Source organism: Bufo bufo, chromosome 7, assembly GCF_905171765.1.
Source record: "Bufo bufo chromosome 7, aBufBuf1.1, whole genome shotgun sequence".
NCBI lineage: Eukaryota > Metazoa > Chordata > Amphibia > Anura > Bufonidae > Bufo > Bufo bufo.
This window is the reverse complement of record NC_053395.1, coordinates 158,504,151-158,531,945: the sequence shown is the minus strand read 5'-3', so window position 1 is coordinate 158,531,945 and position 27,795 is coordinate 158,504,151. Positions and strand designations below refer to the sequence as shown.

At 45.4% G+C, this 27,795-nt stretch overlaps 1 protein-coding gene across 2 annotated transcripts in view; it reads left to right on the top strand.

Annotated features, from left to right (window-relative positions):
- The window catches only part of ERBB4 (erb-b2 receptor tyrosine kinase 4), a 1,172,496-nt gene that overhangs the window by 914,843 nt on the left and 229,858 nt on the right, over nucleotides 1-27,795 (top strand). For both annotated transcript variants that reach the window (XM_040439645.1, XM_040439646.1), the window contains exon 15: nucleotides 713-867. In XM_040439645.1, the coding sequence (XP_040295579.1) occupies nucleotides 713-867 (155 nt within the window). The remainder of the gene's footprint in view (nucleotides 1-712; nucleotides 868-27,795) is intronic.

Sequence of the window (27,795 nt, the reverse complement as noted above, 5' to 3'; positions counted from 1 at the left end):
ATAAAAACTGGGTAGATTATTTAGCAGACTGTTCAATTTATCATTATACATGCATTGGGTGGCAGAGAAGACTTCAAGGCAGAGAGGCAGGACAGCCAGTATATTTTTACCAAGGGACCTGCCTTCTCAAAGTCATTGCAGGGATCCCTATTAATCATCTTGTAGCATGTTACTGCTAATGTGTGAGCAGTTAATATTTGCATGCAGCTCTACAGTGGGCACCAGAATGAATTTTACTGGTGGGCCCTGGGCGACCCAGTCCGACACTGAGCCTTGTAACTATCTATCTATCTATCTATCTGTACTTACTGTACAATTGAAGAGTCTTTATCTTAGAATATGGTGATCATTCACATGACCATCTACATCCTTAAAAGACAGTTTTGTGGAAACACTGACGGTACACTGAAGAAAGATATGTTAGTGTGAATAACCACTAATCATTCTCCTGTGCAATTAGGCTTTCATTCAGGTTGTTTTTTTTACACATTGAAGAGGAAGTCTATTCAGAAATTATATTCAACAATCCAATAGCTGCTGAAGGACTATATACTGGAAAATGTGAATAAAGTACTCGCAAGACAGAACTGAATCATGAACTGCTTTTATATTATCGTTTCACGATTGAAAATCTATACTGTTTGCACAGAAATAACCTCATTTAATTTGTAGATGATGTTTTCTACATAATTTTCTGTATTTATTTCCTTAGGGTCCTGACAACTGTGCAAAATGTTCCAACTTTAAAGATGGCCCTAACTGTGTAGAGAAATGCCCTGAAGGTCTGCAAGGGGCGCACAGCTTCATTTTTAAATACGCAGATGAGGATAGAGAATGTCGCCCCTGCCATCCTAACTGCACTGATGGGTAAGATTCATGGTGTCACTTCAGGAATTCTTTTATATGGGCATGTTGACTTGGATTTGAATACTCCAAGATATGTAAGCTACATTGCTGAGCTTTCTTACAAAGCAAAATGTGCCGCCTTTGCAAGTGAAGGCCTTATAATCCGCTGTTCGTCTTGTTTTAATATTGCTCAGGTAATCCTTTCCTTCCAGCAGGAGCCCGAACAATAGAATTGTGTGGTGTGCAGACATTATGTCTTGCAAGAGGATCTCTTCTCCCTGTGCTCTCATTTCATGCCCCAGGACTATCTCTAGGAATGTAACATCAGATCCCGCAGGGGTTGAGCAATTTAGATTGGAATATGCACCCACAGCAAAACATGGGCATAATGTTTAGCAATTATGGGAACACTAATAAAAGCATTGTTTAGCTGAGTTCTTACCTTATTGTTACAACTGGAGATTAACTAGAGGTCTCCCAGGCTAATCCCAGCCTCACTTTACATGATCTCAGCATTTTGAACAGTGGAGCCTCGAAATGAGCAGGGAAATCTAGAGAAATATCCATAGTGTCCCTTTGGTGCTGACAGCTGAGTTTGGAAAGTAATCGAGGTGCCAGATCCACCAGTCTAATTATTAGCGGCCATGATGTATGTGTCATACATAAGAGGACACAGTTAAGAGGAGCTAAACCCTTCAGTAATGGGAAGCAGAAAAGAGGAACAGAAATAGAAATTAGGGCAAATTGTCCTTTGCTTATGGTTCTTCCGATTTCGTAGGCACTGAAGGCACTTTGCACTGACAATACAAGCTATCGAAATTCAACGTTACTATTCTTTATGATTTGCAGTAAATTTCCTAATTTAGTTACTGTAAGTACTGTAAGTACCTGTACATAGGTTAAATGGCCATTTGGCAGCTGTTGATTTGATTGTTTATATACATTTGACGCTGTGGATGTACGTGGTGATAGGTTTAACATGCTAGTGGACGAACACACTGTTTGCAAAAAATGCCAGAAAAAAAAAAAACACGGGAAAAAAAACGTAGGTAGGCAAAAATGATAAGATTAATTTCTATAGGTGAAGCTTAAAATGTAATGCGTAACCCTGACCTAAACAACATAAAAAAAGATGAGCCAGAAGTGGACAACACAAGGAAACTGTTTTGTGCACTTGTTATATTTGCTCTTCGCTGGTCAGCAAATAATAAAACCATGTCTTGTCTTCACCTGAAACTCAAAAGCGTGGACCAAAGCCTGCAGAAATGGAAGTGGAATGTGGTAAGAGCCACACGAGCCAGACAATCTAGTTGTTCTTCTTCCAACTAAAATGAATGCGGTAAATTATTCAGTATAACACATTGATGTCAACAGCTGTTGCCATTCACAATGAGACCTTTTACCGTTTTCACAAATCTAATTACAATGGAGCCATGAGGGATAGACGCATGAGACAGCAGCGAGGCGATCTGATGTCTGAGCAGCGCATCAGCTACACGGGGCTGAATAAACCGAATGATTTTTAATACATACCTAGGAATTTTATGTTCAGCGCTGTATATCATAGTCTCCGGTTAGTGGTAAAATAGATTTATTCCTATCAAGAGCCAACTACAAAGGGGCCATGCCAGCAGCAAAAAATAATAGATGCATGATTGTTTCTTCTGTACCTTGAGCCCAGAAACACATTGTTTTTTGAAGATTTTACTCATTAAATGGATTATAACTAGAGATGAGCGAATCGAAGTTGAAGAAATGGAATTCAACCTGAATTTCAGTAAAAATTCGATTTGCACCGAATCCGAATTTCCTCACGCTTCGAGGTAACTAGTGTTGATCGAGCACTAAAGTGCTTGTGTAGAACACTTTGTGATGCTTGGGTGTTCTAACGAGCACCCAAGCAGAATGGATGTCAATGGAAGAACCCCATGCACCCCTTGCTCTAAAGAGGGGAGGGTGTCGGGCCTCTAGTTTGGCTTAGGAGTTCCTGCTCTAACTCCATTTATAGCTATGTCCATATATAGAGTCAGTGCTTGGGAACACCCCAGTGTATTTAAATCAAATTTAGGCCTCCTGTACACGAACGTGTGCACCCTGTGGCTGTGCTGCGGCCCGCAACTTGTCGGCCGCAATGCACGAACACCGACCGTGGGGCAGCCGCAGCAGATCACGGACCCATTCACTTTAATGGGTCCGCAATCCGCAAGAAGATAGGACATGTTCTATCTTTTTGCGGAACGGAAGTACGGGACGAAACCCCACGGAAGCACTCTGTAGTGCTTCTGTAAGGTTCTGTATCTCCGGAATGCCCACAGTTCAGTGCACGTGTATTTCGGATCCGCAAATGCAGTCTGCAATATGGCAATGGGCAGCACACGTTCATGTGCAGGAGGCCTTAGCCTGTATTTCAGAAAAGTTGTTGCTGGGATTTGAACTCACGACCTTCTGTATTAGATGCAAGGCACCTAACGACTCAGCTAAAATAGCTGCATAGCCAGTTGGTGGGGGGGGGGGGAAGCTGGGGGGAAATATGAGACTTCTACTGTACTGTATGTACTTCTACTGAGACCTATATAGTATAAGACTTATATTATTTTTTTTTTAAGTGACTGACTGTGCAGTGTAGTGGTTAAAGTTCTGGGCAGTAGCTGTGAGTTCAAATCCTGTCACAAACTTTTTCAGAAATAGAGGCTAAACTTAATTTAAACATATATATATATATATATATATGTATATATATATATATATATTAGCTGAAGGACCTGGTTTCGCTCAGGTATATTTAATCTATCGTTAAAATACAGTACAGACCAAAAGTTTGGACACACCTTCTCATTCAAAGAGTTTTCTTTATTTTCATGACTATGAAAATTGTAGATTCACACTGAAGGCATCAAAACTATGGCATCCACACATGTGGAATTATATACATAACAAACAAGTGTGAAACAACTGAAAATATGTCATATTCTAGGTTCTTCAAAGTAGCCACCTTTTGCTTTGATTATTGCTTTGCACACTCTTGGCATTCTCTTGATGAGCTTCAAGAGGTAGTCCCCTGAAATGGTTTTCACTTCACAGGTGTGCCCTGTCAGGTTTAATAAGTGGGATTTCTTGCCTTATAAATGGGGTTGGGACCATCAGTTGCGTTGAGGAGAAGTCAGGTGGATACACAGCTGATAGTCCTACTGAATAGACTGTTAGAATTGGTATTATGGCAAGAAAAAAGCAGCTAAGTAAAGAAAAACGAGTGGCCATCATTACTTTAAGAAATGAAGGTCAGTCAGTCAGCCGAAAAATTGGGAAAACTTTGAAAGTAAGGGCTATTTGACCATGAAGGAGAGTGATGGGGTGCTGCGCCAGATGACCTGGCCTCCACAGTCACCGGACCTGAACCCAATCGAGATGGTTTGGGGTGAGCTGGACCGCAGAGTGAAGGCAAAAGGGCCAACAAGTGCTAAGCATCTCTGGGAACTCCTTCAAGACTGTTGGAAGACCATTTCAGGGGACTACCTCTTGAAGCTCATCAAGAGAATGCCAAGAGTGTGCAAAGCAGTAATCAAAGCAAAAGGTGGCTACTTTGAAGAACCTAGAATATGACATATTTTCAGTTGTTTCACACTTGTTTGTTATGTATATAATTCCACATGTGTTAATTCATAGTTTTGATGCCTTCATAGTCATGAAAATAAAGAAAACTCTTTGAATGAGAAGGTGTATCCAAACTTTTGGTCTGTACTGTATATCAACACTATCCACTATAACAGTGACATCTAGAGCACCCCGCCCCCTTAACAGTGACCTCCACAGCCCCTCACCCCTTAACACTGACCCCCCCACAGTGCCCGTCCCTTAAATTGGACCTCCACAGCAGCCCACCCCTTTAACTTTGACCTTTACAGCAGCCTTCCCCTTTAACAGTGACTTTCATAGCATACCACCCCCGTGACAATGACCTCCACAGGGTCCCGCCTTCTTAACAGTGGCCTTTACTGGATCGGGGGGGGGGGGGTGTCCTTTTGAACAGCTCACTCTAAGACAGCAGCACTGTGCTGTCTGATTGTGAGCTGCAGGGAGAAAGTCACCCTCCCTCCCTCCCCTGCAACTGGCAGAAGTTGATTTTTACCTTAATTTTTTCAATCTCTGTTGGCTCAGGAGTTGGAGGGGGCGTGACCTGACCAGATTAGGGGCATGGCTGCGTGGGACCTGGGGGTTGGGTTTTAAGTCTTTTGAGGGTGGACACATTGTGGCAGGGAGTGTGTCTGGGCTCATTCTTGCAAGAGTGAAGCCCCTCTGGGCACTTTACTGGCTCATTTGCATACCAAATAAACTGGATTTTCAAAGGATAAAAAAATCTATTGCTAGAACAAAGGCACATCTTGAAATAAGGTACTAAGTGCTATTAGGGTATGACTTTACTTCAATAGCGATTATCCTGGTGACAGATTACCTTTAAAGCTCTCCTACAGAAGTGAAGATAAATCGCTGGGTTGTTATGGAAACCTGGAGTAAAACTGTGTATGTGGAGGCTGGAGGACCTGCAAGCTTCTATTGGCTGATAAGGGTCATGAGACCAAGCTTCTAATGGCTAATGCATTTTTTGCAAATAGCTCAGGACCGGTACATCCTAGAGAGCTGAGACCTGGTCTAAAACCTTCCTGGACACCTGATGTACCTGTCTGCCAAATTTTGTAATTGTAAATGCGACGGTACAGATTCCTTTAGTGGACATACACACACATAGACTCAGCTTTATATATTAGATAAGTTCTTAGCCATAATATATTTACACATATTATTATATATTTAGAATAAATAATATATGTAATCATATTATGGCTAAAACATCAGTAGTAGTTTCCCACATATTATGCATTCATATACAGTACAGACCAAAAGTTTGGACACACCTTCTCATTCAAAGAGTTTTCTTTATTTTCATGACTATGAAGGCATCAAAACTATGAATTAACACATGTGGAATTATATACATAACAAACAAGTGTGAAACAACTGAAAATATGTCATATTCTAGGTTCTTCAAAGTAGCCACCTTTTGCTTTGATTACTGCTTTGCACACTCTTGGCATTCTCTTGATGAGCTTCAAGAGGTAGTCCCCTGAAATGGTCTTCCAACAGTCTTGAAGGAGTTCCCAGAGATGTTTAGCACTTGTTGGCCCTTTTGCCTTCACTCTGCGGTCCAGCTCACCCCAAACCATCTCGATTGAGTTCAGGTCCAGTGACTGTGGAGGCCAGGTCATCTGGTGCAGCACCCCATCACTCTCCTTCATGGTCAAATAGCCCTTACTTTCAAAGTTTTCCCAATTTTTCGGCTGACTGACTAACCTTCATTTCTTAAAGTAATGATGGCCACTCGTTTTTCTTTACTTAGCTGCTTTTTTCTTGCCATAATACCAATTCTAACAGTCTATTCAGTAGGACTATCAGCTGTGTATCCACCTGACTTCTCCTCAACGCAACTGATGGTCCCAACCCCATTTATAAGGCAAGAAATCCCACTTATTAAACCTGACAGGGCACACCTGTGAAGTGAAAACCATTTCAGGGGACTACCTCTTGAAGCTCATCAAGAGAATGCCAAGAGTGTGCAAAGCAGTAATCAAAGCAAAAGGTGGCTACTTTGAAGAACCTAGAATATGACATATTTTCAGTTGTTTCACACTTGTTTGTTATGTATATAATTCCACATGTGTGGATGCCATAGTTTTGATGCCTTCAGTGTGAATCTGCAATTTTCATAGTCATGAAAATAAAGAAAACTCTTTGAATGAGAAGGTGTGTCCAAACTTTTGGTCTGTACTGTATATCAGAAGTATGATTTTATATATATATATATATATATATATATATAATTTTATTTTATTTATAATTCCACATTTATTTAGTGCCATACATTTTTTATAATTACAAAAGAATATATAAAATATATAAATCTAATTTAACCAATATTTCTGAAAAAGTTTGAGATAGGACTTGAACTCACAGCGTCTGCATCATAGCCCAGAACTTTAACCACTACACTATATAGCTGCATAGCCAATTACTTAAAAAAAAAAGAGACTTCTACTGTATAGGTCTTAGTAGAAGTACAGTACATAAAAAATAAATAATACATATGAGACTTCTAAAGTAACAGGCTATGCAGCTATTATAGCGGAGTGGTTAAGTGCCTTGTCTCTTATGCAGAAAGTCATGAGTTTAAATCCAAGCAGAAACTTTTCTGAAATACAGGCTAAATTAAATTTAAATAGACTGGGTTGTCCCCAAGCACTGACTCCATATATGGACACAGCTATATATGGAGTCAGAGCAGGGACTCCTAAGCCGCGGACTCACACTGAGGGATTAAATACACTGTCTCGAGTATCACTCTCGAGCACACGCGGTGTTCGCCCGAACTCCGCGATGCTCGAGCCGAAATGGTGTTCGACCAAGCACGCTCACTCAACACTAGTGGTAACGAATCACATTTTTTCCTAAAATGGCTGCTGCACGTGTGAGGACATGGAGCAAGGAACTCTGGGAACGCGGGATCACCCATAATGCCATGCATGCAGCCAATGAGCAGCCATATCCCTGTGATGTCACAGCCCTATAAATAGCCTTAGCCATCTTGGATTCTGCCATTTTCCAGTGTACTTAGTGCAGGGAGAGACATCTGCAGGCGCTAGGGACAGTGCTAGGAAAGACTTCAAGTTCAGGGAAAGATTATTCAAGGTGTAGGAAAAGGATAGTGAGGAATCATTCCACAGCATTTATGTAGAACAGGGTTCAGTAGGGGAGGTTACAGCCTGGGTAATAGGAACAATCCTATTACACCTTGCTGCACTTACTGGGGATCCAAATTGTCATTCTAGAGCTCTTTAATTCCAGCAAATCATTCTTATTATTGGGGTGCAAGTGCTGTTTGATACAGCCATTAACAGGGTTTATTACAAGATAATATTTCTACGTCTTATTTGCCCTTGTGCGGTTATATGTTCTAAAGCAATTTTTGGCTTGTATTAGTGGGGGGAAAAAAGGGCTTATTTGCCATTGTGTGGTGAAGTGCGAAAATTACAGCCCTTTTTGGCGTGTATTAGTGGCGCAAAATTTTTTTTTATTTACCATTCAGCGGTGTAGTTAAATGTTCTAAAGCCCTTTTGTCGTGTATTAGTGGCAAAATAAAAATATATTTGCCGTTTAGCAGTGCAGTTATATGTTCTAAAGCCATTTTTGTTGTGCATTAGTGGCAAAAGAAAAATATATTTGCCGTTCAGCGGTGCAGTTATATATTCTAAAGCCTTTTATGGAGTGTATAAGTGGAAAAAAGAAAAATCTATTAGCCGTTCAGCAGTGCAGTTATATATTCTAATGCCTTTTGTGTTGTGTATAAGTGGAAAAAAAATAAGGGCCTATTTGCCGTTCAGCGGTGCAGCTATATGTTCTAAAGCCCTTTTGTGGAGTGTATAAGTGGAAAAAAGAAAAATATATTTACCGTTCAGCAGTGCAGTTATATATTCTAAAGCCTTTTGTGGAGTGTATATGTGGAAAAAAGAAAAATATATTTGCTGTTCAGCGGTGCAGTTATACGTTCTAAAGCCTTTTGTGGAGTGTATAAGTGGAAAAAAGAAAAAACATTTGACATTGAGCGGTGCATTTATATGTCCTAAAGCCTTTTGTGTCGTGTATAAGTGGAAGAAAATAAGGGCCTATTTGCCGTTCAGCGGTGCAGTTATATGTTCTAAAGCCCTTTTGTGGAGTGTATAATTGGAAAAAAGAAAAATATATTTACCGTTTAGCGGTGCAGTTATATGTTCTAAAGCCCATTTGTGGAGTGTATAAGAGAAAAAAAGAAAAATATATTAGCTGTTCAGCAGTGCAGTTATATGTTCTAAAGCCTTTTGTGCTGTGTATAAGTGGAAAAAATAAGGGCCTATTTGCCGTTCAGCAGTGCAGTTATATGGTCTAAAGCCCTTTTGTGGAGTTTATAAGTGGAAAAAAGAAATATATATTTGCCGTTCAGCATTGCAGTAATATGTTCTAAAGCCCTTTTATGGAAAGTATAAGTGGAAAAAAGAAAATTATATTTTCCATTCAGCGGTGCAGTTATATGTTCTAAAGCCTTTTGTGTCATGTATAAGTGGAAAAAAATAAGGTCCTACTTGACGTTCAGCAGTGAAGTTATATGTTCTAAAGCCCTTTTGTGGAGCATATAAGTGGAAAATATTTATATATATATTTGCCGTTCAGCGGTGCAGTTATGTTCCAAAGCCCTTTTGTAGAGAGTATAAGTGGAAAAAAGAAATATATATTTGCCGCTCAGCGGTGCAGTTATATGTTCTAAATCTTTTTGTGGAGTTTATGAGTGGAAAAAAATAAGAGCCTATTTGACGTTCAGCGATGCAGTTATATGTTCTAAAGCCCTTCTTTGCGTGTATTAGTGGCACAAAAAAAGTATTTGCCGTTGCATGGTGAAGTGAGAAAATTATAGCCCTTTTTGGCGTGTATTAGTTGAAAAATAGGGCTTATTAGCCGATGTGTGGTGAAGTGAGAAAATTACAGACTTTTTGGGGGTGTTTTATTTTCCTTTTATTTATTTATTTGATCTAACAGTATGTCAGACAGAGAAGTGCTAGGCCCTGCACAGGGGAGTGGCAGAGGCCTAAATGTTTCTGGCGCAGGCACAGGTCACAGCAGAGTAAGGGGATGTGGCAGCAGGAGTCGCAGCGAGAGGCCTGAGATCCCAGTGCCATCTAGCGGTTGTGTCTTGACCAGCAACCCAGCGGTTCTTGAATGTTGACTTGGTCATCCACTTCGTCCCAAGTGACATCATACACCCCCAGCCAGGAGTCGGTGGGTTCGTCAGACACAACCCTTAATTGGAATGACCCGGGAGCAGGCCCTGTGCCCTCACCTGTCCTCAACCTGCCTCTGTCCTTTTCTGTTTCCTCAGCCAGAGAAGTATTATATGCTGTGGGCTCAGCCCCACTATACAGCAAGGACGTGGCAGTTTTTTGTTAAGCCGCCGGAGGAGGTGAACATGGTTATATGTAGAATCTGTGGACAGAAGGTAAATTGTGGCCAGGGTACCACATATGCAGCATCATCATAAAGTGACCTAGTAGAACCGTGGCTCCGATGTGGTGGTCCAGCCTGCCAGAGCAACCACTGCATCACCCAGTGGCACGCACCCATTTTTAGGCAATCAAGGCTCCACCACCTCAGCCAAAGGGAGCTGTCTGTCCTTCCCATCATCTCCTGGTCCAGATGTTCCTCCTACTGCTCATCAGTCATTCCGTCAGCAATCGATCACCGAAGCGATTGCTAAGAGACAACAGTATGCGTGCACTCATCCAACGGCGCAGAAGCTGAATGTGCTCCTGTCCAAGTTGCTGGGGCTACAGTCCCTCCCTTTCCAAGTAGTGGACTCTGCACCTTTCAGAGAACTGATGGCTTGTGCCGAGCCGAGATGCAAAGTCCCAAGCCGTCATTTATTTGCCACAAAGGAAGTACCAGCCCTGCAAACACATGTAGAACAGAAGGTGGGCCAGTCCTTGAGCCTGCCGGTGTCTGCAAAAGTGCACGGCAACGCTGACATATGGAGTTGTAACTACGGTCAGGGATAATACATGTCCTTTACGGCCCACTGGTTGAATGTGGTTCCTGCATAGCCACACCAGCAACTTGGCCAGGTTACGCCGCTCCGGCCTCCGCGTTATCACGACGTTGGTCCTGAGACAATGGACGCCTCTGCCTCCTCATCCTCCACCGTTTCCTCAGCATCCACTGCAGGGACAATTCACAGTGCCCCTCCAGCATACCAGATGTCCAGGGCACAGCAGTGTCACGCTGTTCTGCACCTCGTTTGCGTGGGCGAACGGAGTCACACAGGGGAGGAACTGCTCCGTGTCCTTCATCACAACGGGAAGAACATGGTATCGGCTCTGCATCAAGGAGGGCTGAGCCGACACCATGTACTCCTCTGTGTAAATTCAATGTGAGCCAGTAGCAGCTCATGCAGGACACCTGCCGTTTTCTCAGGCCCTTTGAGGAGGCCACGTTATTTGTCAGTCGCCAGGACTACGGGAAGAACAACGTCATTCCACTGCTTCATGTCCTGGAACAGATGCTGGTAAATCTTGCTGGTCAGTGGACTGGAAACGTGGCACCTTTATCTCACGGCTACATGAGCCCTGTGGGGGCTGAAGTGGAGGAGAAGGAGGATGAGGACATTGGAGCACAAGCAATGTGTAGTGAAATGGGTGTTTTTTACACACAGGTGACAGGAGAGGAGGAGCAGGAGCAGCCAGAGGAGCTACAGGACGATGAGGAAGAAGAGGGAGAGAACCCAGACACACTGTGGCAGTATGCTGTGGAGATGGAGGCAGGGAGTTCCTCCGAGACACTGGCACAAATGGCACGCTGCATGCTCACTTGCTTGCATAGTGACAGCCAAATTGTCACCATTCAGAGGAGGGATGACTTCTGTCTCTCCAACTTGTCGGACCCTCGCTACCGGTCCAAAATGTGGCCCTTTTTTACATCCACTGAGAGGGAGGACAAACTGAACTACTATAGAGACATCCTATGTAGTCAGTTGGCCACTGCCTATCTGCGCCATCATCCATCCTCTACCAGGTCTGACTGGGGGAGCCCTCTGCGCTCACGTTCCTCTGCCATGGCTGCTGTAGCAGGGTGGAGGGGTAGGAGCAGTTCCAGCTCCATCAGCAGCAACTTGAGTCTAGAGTCGCTAATGAGCAGCTTTCTTCACCTGCTTAGTGAAGAAACTACTCACCAGCAGCAGCAGTTAGACGTAGAGCAGGACCTGAACCAGCAGGTGGTGGAATACTTGGACAGTACCCTGCCACCCTACATTGAAGATCCGCTGGACTACTGGGCAGCCAAACTGGATTTGTGGCCACAACTAGCAGAGTTTTCCCTGAAAAAGCTGTCCTGACCGGCCAGTAGTGTGACATCAGAGCAGGTGTTTAGTGCGGCGGGGGCCAAAGTTACCCCAAGAAGAACTCGCCTGTCCACCCAAAATGTGAAGAGACTGACCTTTATCAAGATGACTCAGGCGTGGATCAGCTAGGATTTCCACCCACCAATGTCTGATGCATCAGACTAGATCATCCATGTGTCATGCCCTGCTCAGGTTATGTGCGGAGGTCTGCCAGGTTAGCAGCACATGTGTAGTTTTTTGTTTGTTTTGAGTTTGGAGTTGAGCTGTACCCGCCTCCCTTCAGGTGCACTGGGTGGGGTCGTTTGTGTGAGTTTAAATTGCGCCCCTTCCCAGTGTCCTGTGCGGGTTATAGCTTCTGTCTTGCTCTATGGAAAGGTGGATTTGCTGTTTCTGCTCTGCTACAAGATAAGTTGGTTTTCTTTTTGTGTTCTGTCCAGGCTGTTAGCGAGACACCTGCCTCCTCCAGGACCTAAGGAAGCAGGCTGCCTTTTTCCCCCTTTCCACCATCTCAGGGACTTTAGGGAATCTTCAGCCTTAGGCACAGGGGCACGTTGATTCCCACCTTTAGGGTCTTAACGTGGGCAGAGAAGTCCAGGGAGAGCTGGTAGGGAATTGTCAGGAGGTGACCTTTATCCCCAGCTTCTGGCCTAGACACTTGTTTTGAGGTTTTCTGTGTGTTTATTGTATCTTGTATCCTACCCACCGTGACACCATGGTGCCACACCAACACTTTGACAAGTGGTCTCCTGATGCTGCTGCCACCGCCCCACTCTGTCACCGGGTCACTCTGTGGTCTCCTGATGCTGCTGTCACCTCCACACTATGTCACCTTGCCACTTTGTGATCTCCTGATTCTGCTGTCACCTCCAACCTATATCACCTTTCACCTCTGTGGTCTCCTGATGCTGCTGCGACCTCCACACGATGTCACCTTGCCACTCTGTGATCTCCTGATGCTGCTGCCACCTCCACACTATGTGACCTTGCCACTCTGTGGTCTCCTGATTCTGCTGTCACCTCCACACTATGTCACCTTGCGACTCTGTGGTCTCCGGATTCTGCTGTCACCTCCACACTATGTCACCTTGCGACTCTGTGGTCTCCTGATTCTGCTGTCAACTCTGCACTATGTCACCTTGCCACTCTGTGGTCTCCTGATGCTGCTGCCACCTCCCCACTCTGTCACTGAGTCACTCTGTGGTCTCCTGATGCTGCTGCCACCTCCACTGTCACGGCTGAGGATGGGGGAAACCCTCAGCCGTGTGCCGAAGGAAGATGGTCGCTGCTTGACCAGGACAAACAGGATTAGGGAGCAGGTCACCTCCTACAGCGTCCCTAACCTGACCCTAACTCCTACCTGCATGGGCCGACCTTGAAGGTAGGAGGACCCATGCGCAGGAACCTCGGAGCCCTAACTTACCCTCCGACCGGTCCCTGGGCTAGGAGTCAGAGTAAGACATCCTGTTCCTTCTGGATACGGAGGAACAGGAGTCTCACTGGCCAAGCTGCAAGCAAGGGGAAACAAATGCAACCTATGGCAATGGCAGGTACTTGTCACAAACATAGCAGAGTGTCACAACCAGACAGCTGAGAAGCTCTGACAGGAGCTTTCCAGATCCTCCTCCTTGAGTTTCTTTGTTTTGGTTAAGTTCCTCATCTCGTTAGTCTATCTCAGCTGTCATGCAGTTGGACTGATTGCTTCCCTTTAAGTTCCTCCCCATGATGCATTAGGTTGCGGCTTATACAACTTCCTGGAGTGTGTGTGCTTGCTGTTTCTATTTCGCAGTCCTCTGCAAGATAAGTGCTGTTCCTTTATTTGTGATTTTCTGTCTGCTGGATTTTCAGGTGACCCTGACTCCCTCCGTGTCTAGTGTAGGGAGCCGGTGGTCGTGTCCCCTCACTATTGTAGGGTCTTCAGGTATTAGATAGCCGAGGTACGTGGATATGCGCCCATCCACCTTTGGGGTGTTCGCATAGGCTGAGCAATTAGGGAGAGTGGCAGGTCTCATGTAGGGGTCTCCCTTTTGTTCCTTAGTTGTGGATCCAGTGAGTCATTATTGTATTGCATTGTCTTGTTTCCTGTACACCATCCGTGACATTATAAGCCGCCTAAACCGTCTCAAGCATGGATCCGGTTTCACTTTTGGCTGAGCGCTTCCAGGGTCTTTCATTGGAGGTAGCTGATCTCCGTAAGACTTTTTCTCAGTTTCAAGTGACCGGTTCAGCTTGCGTTCATGGAGTTTGTTCTGAGCCTAAGATCTCGCTCCCGGATACGTTCTCCGGGGGTAGTGAGTATTTTGTGCGTTTTAGAGAGGCTTGCAAACTCCATTTTCGCCTTCTTCCCCATTCCTCTGGTGATGAAGAACAGAGGGTGGGGATCATTATATCGCTGCTCAGGGGTAACGCTCAATCCTGGGCCTTTTCGCTGCCGGAGGGGGCACGGCCCCTCCGTTCAGTGGATGAATTCTTTTTAGCCCTGGGTCAGATATATGATGATCCGGATAGTATTGCTCTGGCTGAGTCTAGACTACGTCTGTTATGCCAGGGTAAACAATCCGCAGAGATATACTGCTCAGAATTTCGGAGATGGGCAGCTGATACTGGTTGGAATGATGCTGCACTCCGAAGTCAATTTTGCCATGGTCTTTCAGAGGGATTGAAAGATGCATTTGCCTTTCATGAGAGACCTACCTCCTTGGATTCTGCTATGTCTCAGGCCGTTCGTATTGACAGGCGTCTTAGAGAGAGAGGAGAGATCTCTCCTTCCTGTCATACTCAGTCCCGGGACAGTGCAGCGGTCTCTTTCTGTGCGCAGGGGTCTCAGTCGCTGTCAGCCCCTTCTGAGCAGGAGCCCATGCAGCTGGGGTTGATTGCCTCTGACAATAGAAGATTCAGCCCGCATGGGAGGGTTTGTTTTTGTTGTGGAGGTATAAATCATTTGGCAAATGTTTGTCCCTCTAGGAGATTCAGGCAGTCTTCTGGGAGTAATAAAGAAACAAAAAGGAAAAAATCTTTTAAAAATGTTCCGTCTGTTACTATTGGCAGGGTTGAGGCGGAAATTGAAGGTTTTCCGTTTGCTTGTAGTTCCCGTTTTGTCCTGCCTGCTAGGGTGGCGCTAGAGAGCAAGATCATTTTTTGTGAGATTTTTGTGGATAGTGGAGCAGCTGTCAATCTCATTGATAATCAATTTGCAATAACTCATGGTTTCCAGGTATGCACTTTGGGAAAGGATATTCCTGTTTTTGCTATTGATTCCGCTCCACTTTCTCAGAAATAATTAAAGGGCATAGTTCACAATATCCGTTTAATTGTGAGTGATGCTCATGTTGAGGATGTGTCATGTTTCGTCCTTAGCGGTTTGCCTACTCCTCTAGTGTTGGGGCTACCCTGTCTCACTAAACATAACCCCACCATTGATTGGCAAGCAAGGCAAATAAATGGTTGGAGTGACTTTTGCAGAGAGAATTGCCTCATGACATCTGTTTCTGAGGTTTCTACTAAGACTGTACCACCTTTCCTCTCTGAATTTTCGGATGTCTTCTCTGAGAGTGGAGTTCAGGATTTGCCCCCGCACAGGGAGTACGATTGCCCTATTAATCTCATCCCAGGCGCCAAGCTGCCTAAATCTCGTTTATACAATCTTTCCCAACCTGAGAGGGTCGCTATGCGTGCTTATATCTCTGAGAGTCTGAGAAAAGGACACATACGACCCTCGAAGTCACCTGTTGCCGCTGGTTTTTTCTTTGTTAAGAAAAAAGATGGTTCTTTAAGACCTTGTCTGGATTTCAGGGAGCTGAACAGTATCACTATTCGTGACCCTTATCCGCTTCCTCTGATCCCGGACCTGTTTAACCAGGTTGTTGGGGCTAAAGTCTTTTCCAAATTAGACCTAAGAGGGGCATACAACCTGGTCAGGGTCAGAGAAGGAGACGAATGGAAGACTACTTTCAATACCCCTGAGGGCCATTTTGAGAATTTGGTTATGCCTTTTGGTTTGATGAATGCCCCAGCCGTTTTTCAGCATTTCGTGAACAGCATTTTTTATCATTTAATGGGAAAATTTGTATTAGTGTATTTGGATGACATTTAGATTTTTTCTCCTGATTTCAAGACTCATAAGGAACACTTACGTCAGGTCTTGCTCATCCTGCGGGAGAATAAATTATACGCAAAACTGGAAAAATGTGTGTTTGCGGTTCCAGAAATTCAATTTCTGGGGTTTCTTCTCTCCGCTTCTGGTTTTCGCATGGACCCTGAGAAGGTCCGCGCTGTGCTTGAGTGGGAGCTTCCTGAGAATCAGAAGGAGCTGATGCGTTTTTTGGGCTTTGCCAATTATTACAGGAAATTTATTTTGAATTATTTCTCTGTTGTTAAACCACTCACTGATATGACCAGAAAGGGGGTAGATTTTTCTTCCTGGTCGGTAGAGGCGCGTAAGGCCTTTTCTAATATCAAGGAGAGTTTTGCTTCCGCTCCCATCCTAGTACAACCTGATATTTCGTTACCCTTCATAGTTGAGGTTGATGCTTCTGAGGTAGGGGTGGGTGCGGTCTTGTCTCAGGGTTCCTCTCCTGCCAAATGGCAACCATGTGCCTTTTTCTCGAAGAAACTCTCCTCCACAGAGAGAAATTATGATGTGGGAGATAGGGAATTGTTGGCCATCAAGTTGGCTTTTGAGGAATGGCGCCATTGGCTAGAGGGAGCCAGACACCCTATTACCGTGTTTACTGACCATAAAAATTTGGCCTACTTGGAGTCAGCCAAGCGTCTGAACCCGAGACAGGCCAGATGGTCTTTGTTCTTTTCACACCATAGTTAGAGTAGCGGCTAGGACCCTTTGCCATGCTGAGTGACCGTGACGTGGTGCATTGATGGGCTCCGATATCTTCCTGACTGGAACATATTGGCGAAAGTCTCAGCTTTTAATACCTGCATGTATGACTTCCCAGTATAGTCAGTAGCATTTCTGTTTGGTGCATTTCCTCTCTGTGTTTCATATGTTTATTTGCTACATTCTGTGTAGTTTGCTCTTGTGGTGCATGTGGACCGCGTCGACGTCCTCCATTGTATGCATATTTTGCTGGGGTTAGTCGATTATTGCGGTCCACATGCGGTGGGGCTGCTCCCCCAATAAAAGACACGCCACAGTGTCAGGGGCTGAGCAGCTCCTCCAGAATTGCCACTTCATTTCTGTGTTTTTGTCTTGTTAGATTTGAGTGTGTTTGGACACTCTGTTGCACCTGGTAACTTCCATCACATGGTCTGGCATAGGTGTGGCTCACGGCCTGGCCTCATTCACATTGTACTACCACAGTATTCATGCTGGGCCTTTGTGTGGAGGCTTGGCTGTGTGCTGAATTATATCACCCCCAGACCATGTTCACACCATAGTTAGAGTAGCGGCTAGGACCCTTTGCCATGCTGAGTGACCGTGACGTGGTGCATTGATGGGCTCCGATATCTTCCTGACTGGAACATATTGGCGAAAGTCTCAGCTTTTAATACCTGCATGTATGACTTCCCAGTATAGTCAGTAGCATTTCTGTTTGGTGCATTTCCTCTCTGTGTTTCATATGTTTATTTGCTACATTCTGTGTAGTTTGCTCTTGTGGTGCATGTGGACCGCGTCGACGTCCTCCATTGTATGCATATTTTGCTGGGGTTAGTCGATTATTGCGGTCCACATGCGGTGGGGCTGCTCCCCCAATAAAAGACACGCCACAGTGTCAGGGGCTGAGCAGCTCCTCCAGAATTGCCACTTCATTTCTGTGTTTTTGTCTTGTTAGATTAGAGTGTGTTTGGACACTCTGTTGCACCTGGTAACTTCCATCACATGGTCTGGCATAGGTGTGGCTCACGGCCTGGCCTCATTCACATTGTACTACCACAGTATTCATGCTGGGCCTTTGTGTGGAGGCTTGGCTGTGTGCTGAATTATATCACCCCCAGACCATGTTCACACCATAGTTAGAGTAGCGGCTAGGACCCTTTGCCATGCTGAGTGACCGTGACGTGGTGCATTGATGGGCTCCGATATCTTCCTGACTGGAACATATTGGCGAAAGTCTCAGCTTTTAATACCTGCATGTATGACTTCTTAGTATAGTCAGTAGCATTTCTGTTTGGTGCATTTCCTCTCTGTGTTTCATATGTTTATTTGCTACATTCTGTGTAGTTTGCTCTTGTGGTGCATGTGGACCGCGTCGACGTCCTCCATTGTATGCATATTTTGCTGGGGTTAGTCGATTATTGCGGTCCACATGCGGTGGGGCTGCTCCCCCAATAAAAGACACGCCACAGTGTCAGGGGCTGAGCAGCTCCTCCAGAATTGCCACTTCATTTCTGTGTTTTTGTCTTGTTAGATTTGAGTGTGTTTGGACACTCTGTTGCACCTGGTAACTTCCATCACATGGTCTGGCATAGGTGTGGCTCACGGCCTGGCCTCATTCACATTGTACTACCACAGTATTCATGCTGGGCCTTTGTGTGGAGGCTTGGCTGTGTGCTGAATTATATCACCCCCAGACCATGTTCACACCATAGTTAGAGTAGCGGCTAGGACCCTTTGCCATGCTGAGTGACCGTGACGTGGTGCATTGATGGGCTCCGATATCTTCCTGACTGGAACATATTGGCGAAAGTCTCAGCTTTTAATACCTGCATGTATGACTTCCCAGTATAGTCAGTAGCATTTCTGTTTGGTGCATTTCCTCTCTGTGTTTCATATGTTTATTTGCTACATTCTGTGTAGTTTGCTCTTGTGGTGCATGTGGACCGCGTCGACGTCCTCCATTGTATGCATATTTTGCTGGGGTTAGTCGATTATTGCGGTCCACATGCGGTGGGGCTGCTCCCCCAATAAAAGACACGCCACAGTGTCAGGGGCTGAGCAGCTCCTCCAGAATTGCCACTTCATTTCTGTGTTTTTGTTTTGTTCTTTTCAAGGTTTAATTTTGTTGTCACGTTCCGCCCTGGGGTTAAGAATGTGAAGGCAGATGCCCTGTCACGTTGTTTTCCGGGAGGTGGGAATTTTGAAGACCCGGGTCCCATTTTGGCTGAAGGTGTGGTGGTCTCTGCTCTTTTTCCTGAATTGGAGGCAGAGGTGCAGGCAGCCCAGTCAGAGGCTCCTGATCTTTGTCCTCCTGGGAGGTTGTTTGTGCCTCTCGCTTTGAGACACAAGATTTTTAAGGAACACCACGATACGGTCCTTGCTGGGCACCCGGGGGCAAGAGCCACACTGGATCTCATCGCTCGGAGATTCTGGTGGCCTGCGCTTCGTAAGTCGGTTGAGGGTTTTGTGGCAGCTTGCGAGACTTGCGCTCGTGCCAAAGTCCCTCATTCACGGCCATCAGGTTTTCTCCTTCCCTTACCCATTCCTTCCCGTCCTTGGACACATCTGTCCATGGACTTCATAACGGACTTGCCTCGTTCCTCGGGGAAGACTGTAATTCTGGTGGTGGTGGACCGTTTTAGCAAAATGGTGCATTTCATCCCTTTTCCTGGTTTGCCCAATGCTAAGACGCTGGCGCAGGCATTTATTGACCACATTGTCAAATTGCATGGTATTCCTTCAGACATAGTCTCTGATAGGGGCACGCAGTTTGTTTCCAGATTCTGGAAGGCTTTCTGTTCTCGCTTGGGGGTTCGGTTGTCATTCTCTTCTGCTTTCCACCCGCAGTCCAATGGCCAGACGGAGCGCGTCAATCAGAATCTGGAGACATATCTGCGCTGTTTTGTGGTGGAGAATCAGGAGGATTGGTGTTCTTTTTTGTCCCTTGCTGAGTTTGCTTTAAATAACCGTCGTCAGGAGTCCTCTGATAAGTCACCATTTTTTGGTGCATATGGGTTTCATCCGCAGTTTGGGACTTTCTCGGGAGAGGGGTCTTCTGGTTTACCTGATGAGGACAGATTCTCCTCGTCTTTGTCATCTATTTGGCAAAAGATTCAGGATAATCTAAAGAGCATGAGTGAGAGATATAAGCGTGTGGCAGATAAGAGACGTGTGCCTGGTCCGGACCTGAATGTTGGTGATCTGGTGTGGTTGTCTACCAAGAATATCAAATTGAAGGTTCCCTCCTGGAAGTTGGGTCCTAGGTTTATTGGGCCTTACAGGATCCTGTCTGTCATCAATCCTGTTGCCTACCGTCTTGATCTTCCTCAGACTTGGAAGATCCATAATGTTTTTCATAAGTCCTTATTGAAACCTTATGTTCAACCTATTGTACCCTCGCCTTTGCCTCCTCCTCCGATTATGGTTGATGGAAATCTTGAATTTCAGGTCTCTAGGATTGTGGATTCTCGTCTTGTCCACGGTTCCCTCCAGTACCTCGTTCATTGGGAGGGTTATGGTCCTGAGGAGAGGATGTGGGTCCCAGTGACGGACATTAAGGCCACTCGTCTCATCAGGGCTTTCCATAGGTCCCATCCTGAGAAGGTGGGCCCTGAGTGTCCGGAGTCCACTTGTAGAGGGAGGAGTACTGTCACAACCAGACAGCTGAGAAGCTCTGACAGGAGCTTTCCAGATCCTCCTCCTTGAGTTTCTTTGTTTTGGTTAAGTTCCTCATCTCGTTAGTCTATCTCAGCTGTCATGCAGTTGGACTGATTGCTTCCCTTTAAGTTCCTCCCCATGATGCATTAGGTTGCGGCTTATACAACTTTCTGGAGTGTGTGTGCTTGCTGTTTCTATTTCCCAGTCCTCTGCAAGATAAGTGCTGTTCCTTTATTTGTGATTTTCTGTCTGCTGGATTTTCAGGTGACCCTGACTCCCTCCGTGTCTAGTGTAGGGAGCCGGTGGTCGTGTCCCCTCACTATTGTAGGGTCTTCAGGTATTAGATAGCCGAGGTACGTGGATATGCGCCCATCCACCTTTGGGGTGTTCGCATAGGGTGAGCAATTAGGGAGAGTGGCAGGTCTCATGTAGGGGTCTCCCTTTTGTTCCTTAGTTGTGGATCCAGTGAGTCATTATTGTATTGCATTGTCTTGTTTCCTGTACACCATCCGTGACACAGAGACCTACCACAGACAACCAAGCCTGGAACCCATGTGGATGTACTGCCCACAGACAGCAGGACTCAGCACACAAACACACAACACACGGGACCCCAGGACCACAGGTGCAATAAAGAAACATAAAACCAAACACATCTTCCAGACACCAAAGGACATATATTTAGCTTATGACCAGAAGGTTGGCCCCCACTGGCAGTTGGTAAGTAACCAGGAGGATGTCTACAGCCAGCATGGCTGAAACACCCTCTTTGGCTACTGCCTACAACTGAGGCTTTATAGGGCCAAGAGGCCACACCCAACAATCAGACACACCCCGTGACTCACACACACTGAAAGGGAGTTAACCCTTCCAAAACCACAGAAGGGAAAACAGAACTTAAAGGGGAAGTGTCCAAACAACAAACACACTGTGGCTGTTGCCGCAGGCAACGACATGGGTGGCAAGCGTGTCCTGGGAGTCAGCCCGAAGGCCGGGACACTGCCACCACATGTACAACATACAACCCAACGTTGCCACGGACAGCCACAGTGAAGGGAAAATGTCAGTGCACACCAAACATAAACAAAGTGCACACAGACATACAAAAGTGCTTACAAACGCGCACAAAACTCCGAGGGAACCGCACACATAGCTGTTGTCCACGGCAACCGCACTTGAGGCTAACAACCTTATGCCTCAAGCTGCGGTTGACACTACAAGCCAAAACCGCGGGCAACAGTATGCGGCTCCCAAGGTGTCACGGCCAAAACCGTGGCCGTGACATCCACACTTTGTCACCGAGTCACTCTGTGGTCTCCTGATGCTGTTGCAACCTCCACACTATGTCACCTTGCCACTCTGTGGTCTCCTGATTCTGCTGTCAACTCCACACTATGTCACCTTGCCACTCTGTGGTCTCCTGATTCTGCTGTCACCTCCACACTATGTCACCTTGCCACTCTGTGGTCTCCTGAAGCTGCTGCCACCTCCCCACTCTGTCACTGAGTCACTCTGTGGTCTCCTGATGCTGCTGCCACCTCCACACTATGTCACCTTGCCACTCTGTGGTCTCCTGATGCTGCTGTCACCTCCACACTATGTCACCTTGCCACTCTGTGATCCCCTGATTCTGCTGTTGCCTCCACACTATGTCACGCCACTCTGTGGTCTCCTGATGCTGCTTCCACATCCCCACTCTGTCACCGGGTCACTCTGTGGTCTCCAGATGCTGCTGCCACCTCCACACTATGTCACCTTGCCACTCTGCGGTCTCCTGATTCTGCTGTCACCTACCTCCACACTATGTCACCTTGCCACTCTGTGGTCTCCTGATTCTGCTATCACCTCCACACTATGTCACCTTGCCACTCTGTGGCCTCCTGATGTTGTGTCAACCTCCACACTCTGTCACCGGGTCACGCTGTGGCCTTCTGATGCTGCTGCCACCTCCACACTATGTCACCTTGCCACTCTGTGGGCTCCTGATTCTGCTGTCACCTTAACACTAAATCACCTTTCCACTCTGTGGTCTTCTGATGCTGCCACCCCCACACTATGTCACCTTGCCACTTTGTGATCTCCTGATGCTGATGCCACCTCCCCACTCTGTCACCGGGTCACTCTGTGGTCTCCTGATGCTGGTGTTACCTCCACACTATGTCACCTTGCCCCACTGTGGTCTCCTGATTATGCTGTCACCTCCACACTATGTCACCTTGACACTCTGTGGTCTTCTGATTCTGCTGTCACCTCCACACTGTCACCTTGCCCCACTGTGGTCTCCTGATGCTGCTGTCACCTCCACACTATGTCACCTTGACACTCTGTGGTCTTCTGATTCTGCTGTCAACTCCACACTATGTCACCTTGCCAATTTTTTTGGCATTAGCAATACTGATGGATTACTGACAAAATGCTGACCGAGGTGAAGGCGGATGCTTCACTGAAAGGATCCGTTTTTTGGGGGTTATTGTTCTGACGGATCAGAGGAAGGGCAAAATAATCTGTGACGTCAACACAAACTTACTGCTGACACCCTCTCCACTCTGTTGGGGGGCTCTACTTGTATAAGCGTTTGATAAAACAGGTTCTGTAGACATCTATGTGGAATCAGCTGGTGACAGTGTAAAAGTAGTGCACTTCTTCTTGGCGCTAACATTGACCTGTAAGGCTGAGTTTATATTTGAGTTATTTGGTCAGTTTTGGCCCCGTAACTGCCCAAATAAGTGAAGTGTGCAGTGATTCTAAGAGCGACGCCTGTCATCTGCATGTCATACGGACTCAGTATTATTTCACTACCACAGCAGACTCCCTATGCGTGTTACTGCAAGGTACAGTGTTCTACACCACTATAAAGGCTAGGAAATAGCTGTTTTTTTAACGCGATTTGCCACAAATATATTTGTATCGAACCAAATTTTTTTGAAAATTTCGGCAAACCGCCCAAATAGGATTTTTTTTAAATTCGCTCATCTCTAAATGGGATAGTATCCTTTCTCTAAATATTCTGACCACCCTTCACTCACCCCTTTATACCTAACTTAATAAACCTAAAGGCATATCTCCATTGAAACCATAGTCTCAAGCGCAACCCTCCCCCCATCAGATCTTCACATTACATACATACAGTAAGTCAGGAAACAGATACAGAAAGGGGGAGAGCACCTTACATATGAAATTCCCTCAATTAATCTAGGTCAGTAAGTCACTGTCTACCCCCTGTGGACGGCGATTGACCAAGCAATCTGACGCCTCTTCTGGCGTTTGAAAGAAACGAGTAGTCCCATCCACCTGGAGTTGCAACCTCCTCGGGTAAAGCATTGCATATTGTAGGCCGAGTTCCCTCAATTTGGCCCCAACTTGCCAAATTGTCTCCTCTTTTTCTGTACCTCAGTAGTGAAGTCAGGATAAAATGATATCTTAATGTTCTCATAGGATACAGTTCCCTAATTACTGGCTGCCACAAGTATGTTGTCGTGCTCCCTGTAGTTTAGGATCTTCATTAGAAATGGTCTCTGAGGCAAACCTGGCGGCAGGGGCCTAGTTGGGATTCTGTGTGCCCGTTCAATTACGAAGCATTGAGATAGCTGCAACGGCGACAGCACCCACTTTATCAGGTTCTCAGAAAAGTCCTCAGGCTCTGTGCCCTCTGCTCTCTCTGGGAGGCCAAGAATGCCGATATTATTGCACCTATTTTGATTTTTGGCATCTTCTGCTCTAGCTTGAAGGATTTTTACTTGTTGAAGAAGCAAATTTGTCAACTCTGAGGTGCCATGCACTGTGTTTTCCATCTCTCCAACCCTACGTTCCACCTCTGTGGTACGATTCTCATTTTCTCAATATCATGCCGCAAAAAATTAACATCACTTTGTAGGTGATCTATCTTTGCAGGTAAGGCAGCCTGGCAAGCCTCTATGGCTAACATAATTTTATCTGCTTGAGGCATATCATCAAGTTGAGCTGCAGAAGTGTCTTCCTCTTCAGTCTGGCTCATGATGTCTATTAAGAGTCTGCCTGAAGTACTGTATAAGAGAGTGCTGAAGCAGTTTTTCGCCCCATATATAGCTGCTTTTATTTCTATATGTGATTATATTCAGTGCAGGCTGCAGCTTAGAAAGATATTCTTGCAGCAGAAGACAAATAACAGGGTGTTATTCATATATAGCGTGCACGTCCCGGCTCTTTCTCCCAGCAGCAGCTCCTCACAGCCACGTGGCTCAGCACACAGAACCCCCTGGGAATGTGAACTTGGAATCAGCCAATTTAGCATGGATTCGGACTTGCAGAATCCATGATAAAAAGATTCAGAGGGCTACACAGTAGCTTTCTGCACTCCAATTCTCTATACAGAGGAGGCACAGCTCCCCCAACACCAGCCTCGCGGTCTCACCGACAAGATGGCCACCATCCGTCCAGACCACGAGACACGCGGCACCACATCTACAGAAGGTAGGTCCTCTGCTCCCTTCAGTACCTGGGATGTAGTTCCGTGCTCTCTAACAAGAGTATATGACAGTCAGGCGCCTTCTAAGGCTACTTTCACACGTGCGTTAGGTGCGGATCCGTCTGGTATCTGCACAGACGGATCCGCACCTATAAGGCTACTTTCACACTAGCGTTCGGGGCTCCGCTTGTGAGTTCCATTTGAAGGCTCTCACAAGCGGCCCCGAACGGATCCGTCCAGCCCTAATGCATTCTGAGTGGATGCGGATCCGCTCAGAATGCATCAGTTTGGCACCGTTTGTCCTCCGCTCCGCTCAGCAGGCGGACCCCTGAACGCAGCTTGCAGCGTTTGGGTGTCCGCCTGGCCGTGCGGAGGCAAACGGATCCGTCCAGACTTACAATGTAAGTCAATGGGGACGGATCCGTTTGAATTTGACACTATATGGCTCAATTTTCAAACGGATCCGTCTCCCATTGACTTTCAATGTAAAGTCAAAACGGATCCGTTTGCATTATCATGAACAAAAAAATAATATTTTTTTGTTCATGATAATGCAAACGGATCCGTTCTGAACGGATCTAAGCGTTTGCATTATAGGTGCGGATCCGTCTGTGCAGATACCAGACGGATCCGCACCTAACGCAGGTGTGAAAGTAGCCTAATGCAAACGCTTAGATCCGTTCAGAACGGATCCGTTTGCATTACCATGAACAAAAAAAACAAAAAAAACATTTTTTTTTTTTTTCATGATAATGCAAACGGATCCGTTTTGACTTTACATTGAAAGTCAATGGGGGACGGATCAGTTTGAAAATTGAGCCATACTGTGTCAACTTCAAACGGATCCGTCCCCATTGACTTACATTGTAAGTCTGGACGGATCCGTTTTCCTCCGCACGGCCAGGCGGACACCCGAACGCTGCAAGCTGCGTTCAGGTGTCCGCCTGCGGAGCGGAGGACAAACGGAGCCAGACTGATGCATTCTAAGCAGATCCGCATCCATTCAGAATGCATTAGGACTGGACGGATGCGTTCGGGGCCGCTTGTGAAAGCCTTCAAACGGAACTCACAAGCGGAGCCCCGAACGCTAGTGTGAAAGTAACCTTACCCTCTCTACAGTGCAAGTCAATGCCGCTCGTCACTCCTTGCTCTGTCGGCGATGGCGGGCACAGCGTCTCTCAGGAGCGGTAAGCAGTCTCCCCTCTCTCTGATCTCACCGCCAGTCAGCCAGTAATGTCGAGAGGGTCTCCACTAGGTATATATGGCAGGTTGGAGGACAAAGGGAGATGGGGAAAACAGTATATTAGCAGGATATTCGGAGAGCCTTCTGTAGTGCGTCCTCACGCCATGTCTGCCAGGCCATGCCCCTATTCAGTATACATTTAAAGTACAGGAACAGGAGTCATAACAGGTTGACACGTTTTAACATCAAGTCTTAGTCATAACCTACTTTCGAAACGTGGCAACCTGTTATGGCTCGCGTTCCTGTACTTTTAATGTATACCGAATAAAACTTGGATTTTAACAGCGGATGACATGATTTTTTTTTCCTATCTCTAGAACCTATATCTCTATTCATTTCTATGGGACTGCCAAAAATAGCCAAACCCTGTTTTCAGCATTTCCATAGAAATGAATTGAGGGTGGCTGCGCATCCACGGTCTGCGCTTCTTCACTTTGTGGGACCCGCATTTATCAGACATTGGTGGCATATTCTAGCGATATGTCACCAATGCTTGAGCGATGACACGGCCATTTGAAGTACCAAACTAGGCTGACTCCTTAAGGTATTAAATAAATCTCATCCATACACAAATCTCCTCATCAATAAAAATCTGTGAGAAATCTATTCAGAAATTCATAGTGTGAACGCCTTGGTAAATATGGAGGAAAATCCTCGAAATCTGGGTGTGTAAATAGTGCAGATTTTGACACAAATTTTTCATCAGCAATCTACGTCCAATGTTAAAGTATCCTAAATGGGCTTATTTTTCATTTTACTTTTTCATAATAAAGGCCTTGAAAATATAATCTTGGACATGTTTTGCTGCTGCCATATCTGGAAATAGAAACCTCTTGTTATATATAGAGAAGGTTCTCCATTAGCGTATACAGTAACTTGTCCTGTAAGGACCAGAGATGAGGATAATTCTGAGGCACTGTCAACAAGAGAATACAATAAAGGACACAAAAAGATCGCCAAGACAGGTATATGGCAGTAGATGTTGTGAGGTGAGTCTATGCAAACACAGCGCTCTCCCTACTTGTCAATTAAAGTTCAGCTGGTTCTGAATGGCAAACACATATCTTAGGGTCATTAACCCAACTGAGATGTCTCTCTATTGCTTGTCACAATATTGTGTGCTGCCAAGAATCCGTGCAGAGAGGAAGATTAGCTCAACCTAAAGTAAGCCACATTATCTTCACATAGCTGTACTATGAATGTAAAAAAATAACACAGTTTAATAAAAAAATAAAAAATAAGCATCTGAAGACAACCAATTGAAATGCATCAGCATCTCTGCATTAGACTGAATTTAATATGCTATTATTCATAATATTCCCTAGGTTTCACATTATCCACTTGTTGCCATCATATAGAGCGTTCATTAAACAGAAATTTTAATAAGTTGTCCAAAGTTTGGATAAATGCTGCAGCTTTGAGGATAATTTAAATAAATCTACATTTATCATATGGACCTTACAACATTTATAAATTATGTATAATGGATATGCACATGATTTTTAAAGCTAAAATAAAGTATTTTTACTAAAATGAAAATAGTCTATTCAGTAACATGAACTAAAGTGGTACTTCAGCGCAAAGAAAAACATTTTCCTGAACTGTAGCTAATAAAAATTAGAAAAAAAACCCCAGAACTTATACCTATCTCTTCCATCCCCCCATTGCTGCCCTTCCGACAGTGGGTTCCCCACCGCTCTTCACTTTCTGCTCCTGTCCAGACTTTTCTTTTTTCTGGACTTTTCCCAAAATCATAGACATATTAGACAGCCAACATTTTTTATGGACAAATTGGAAAACCATAATGA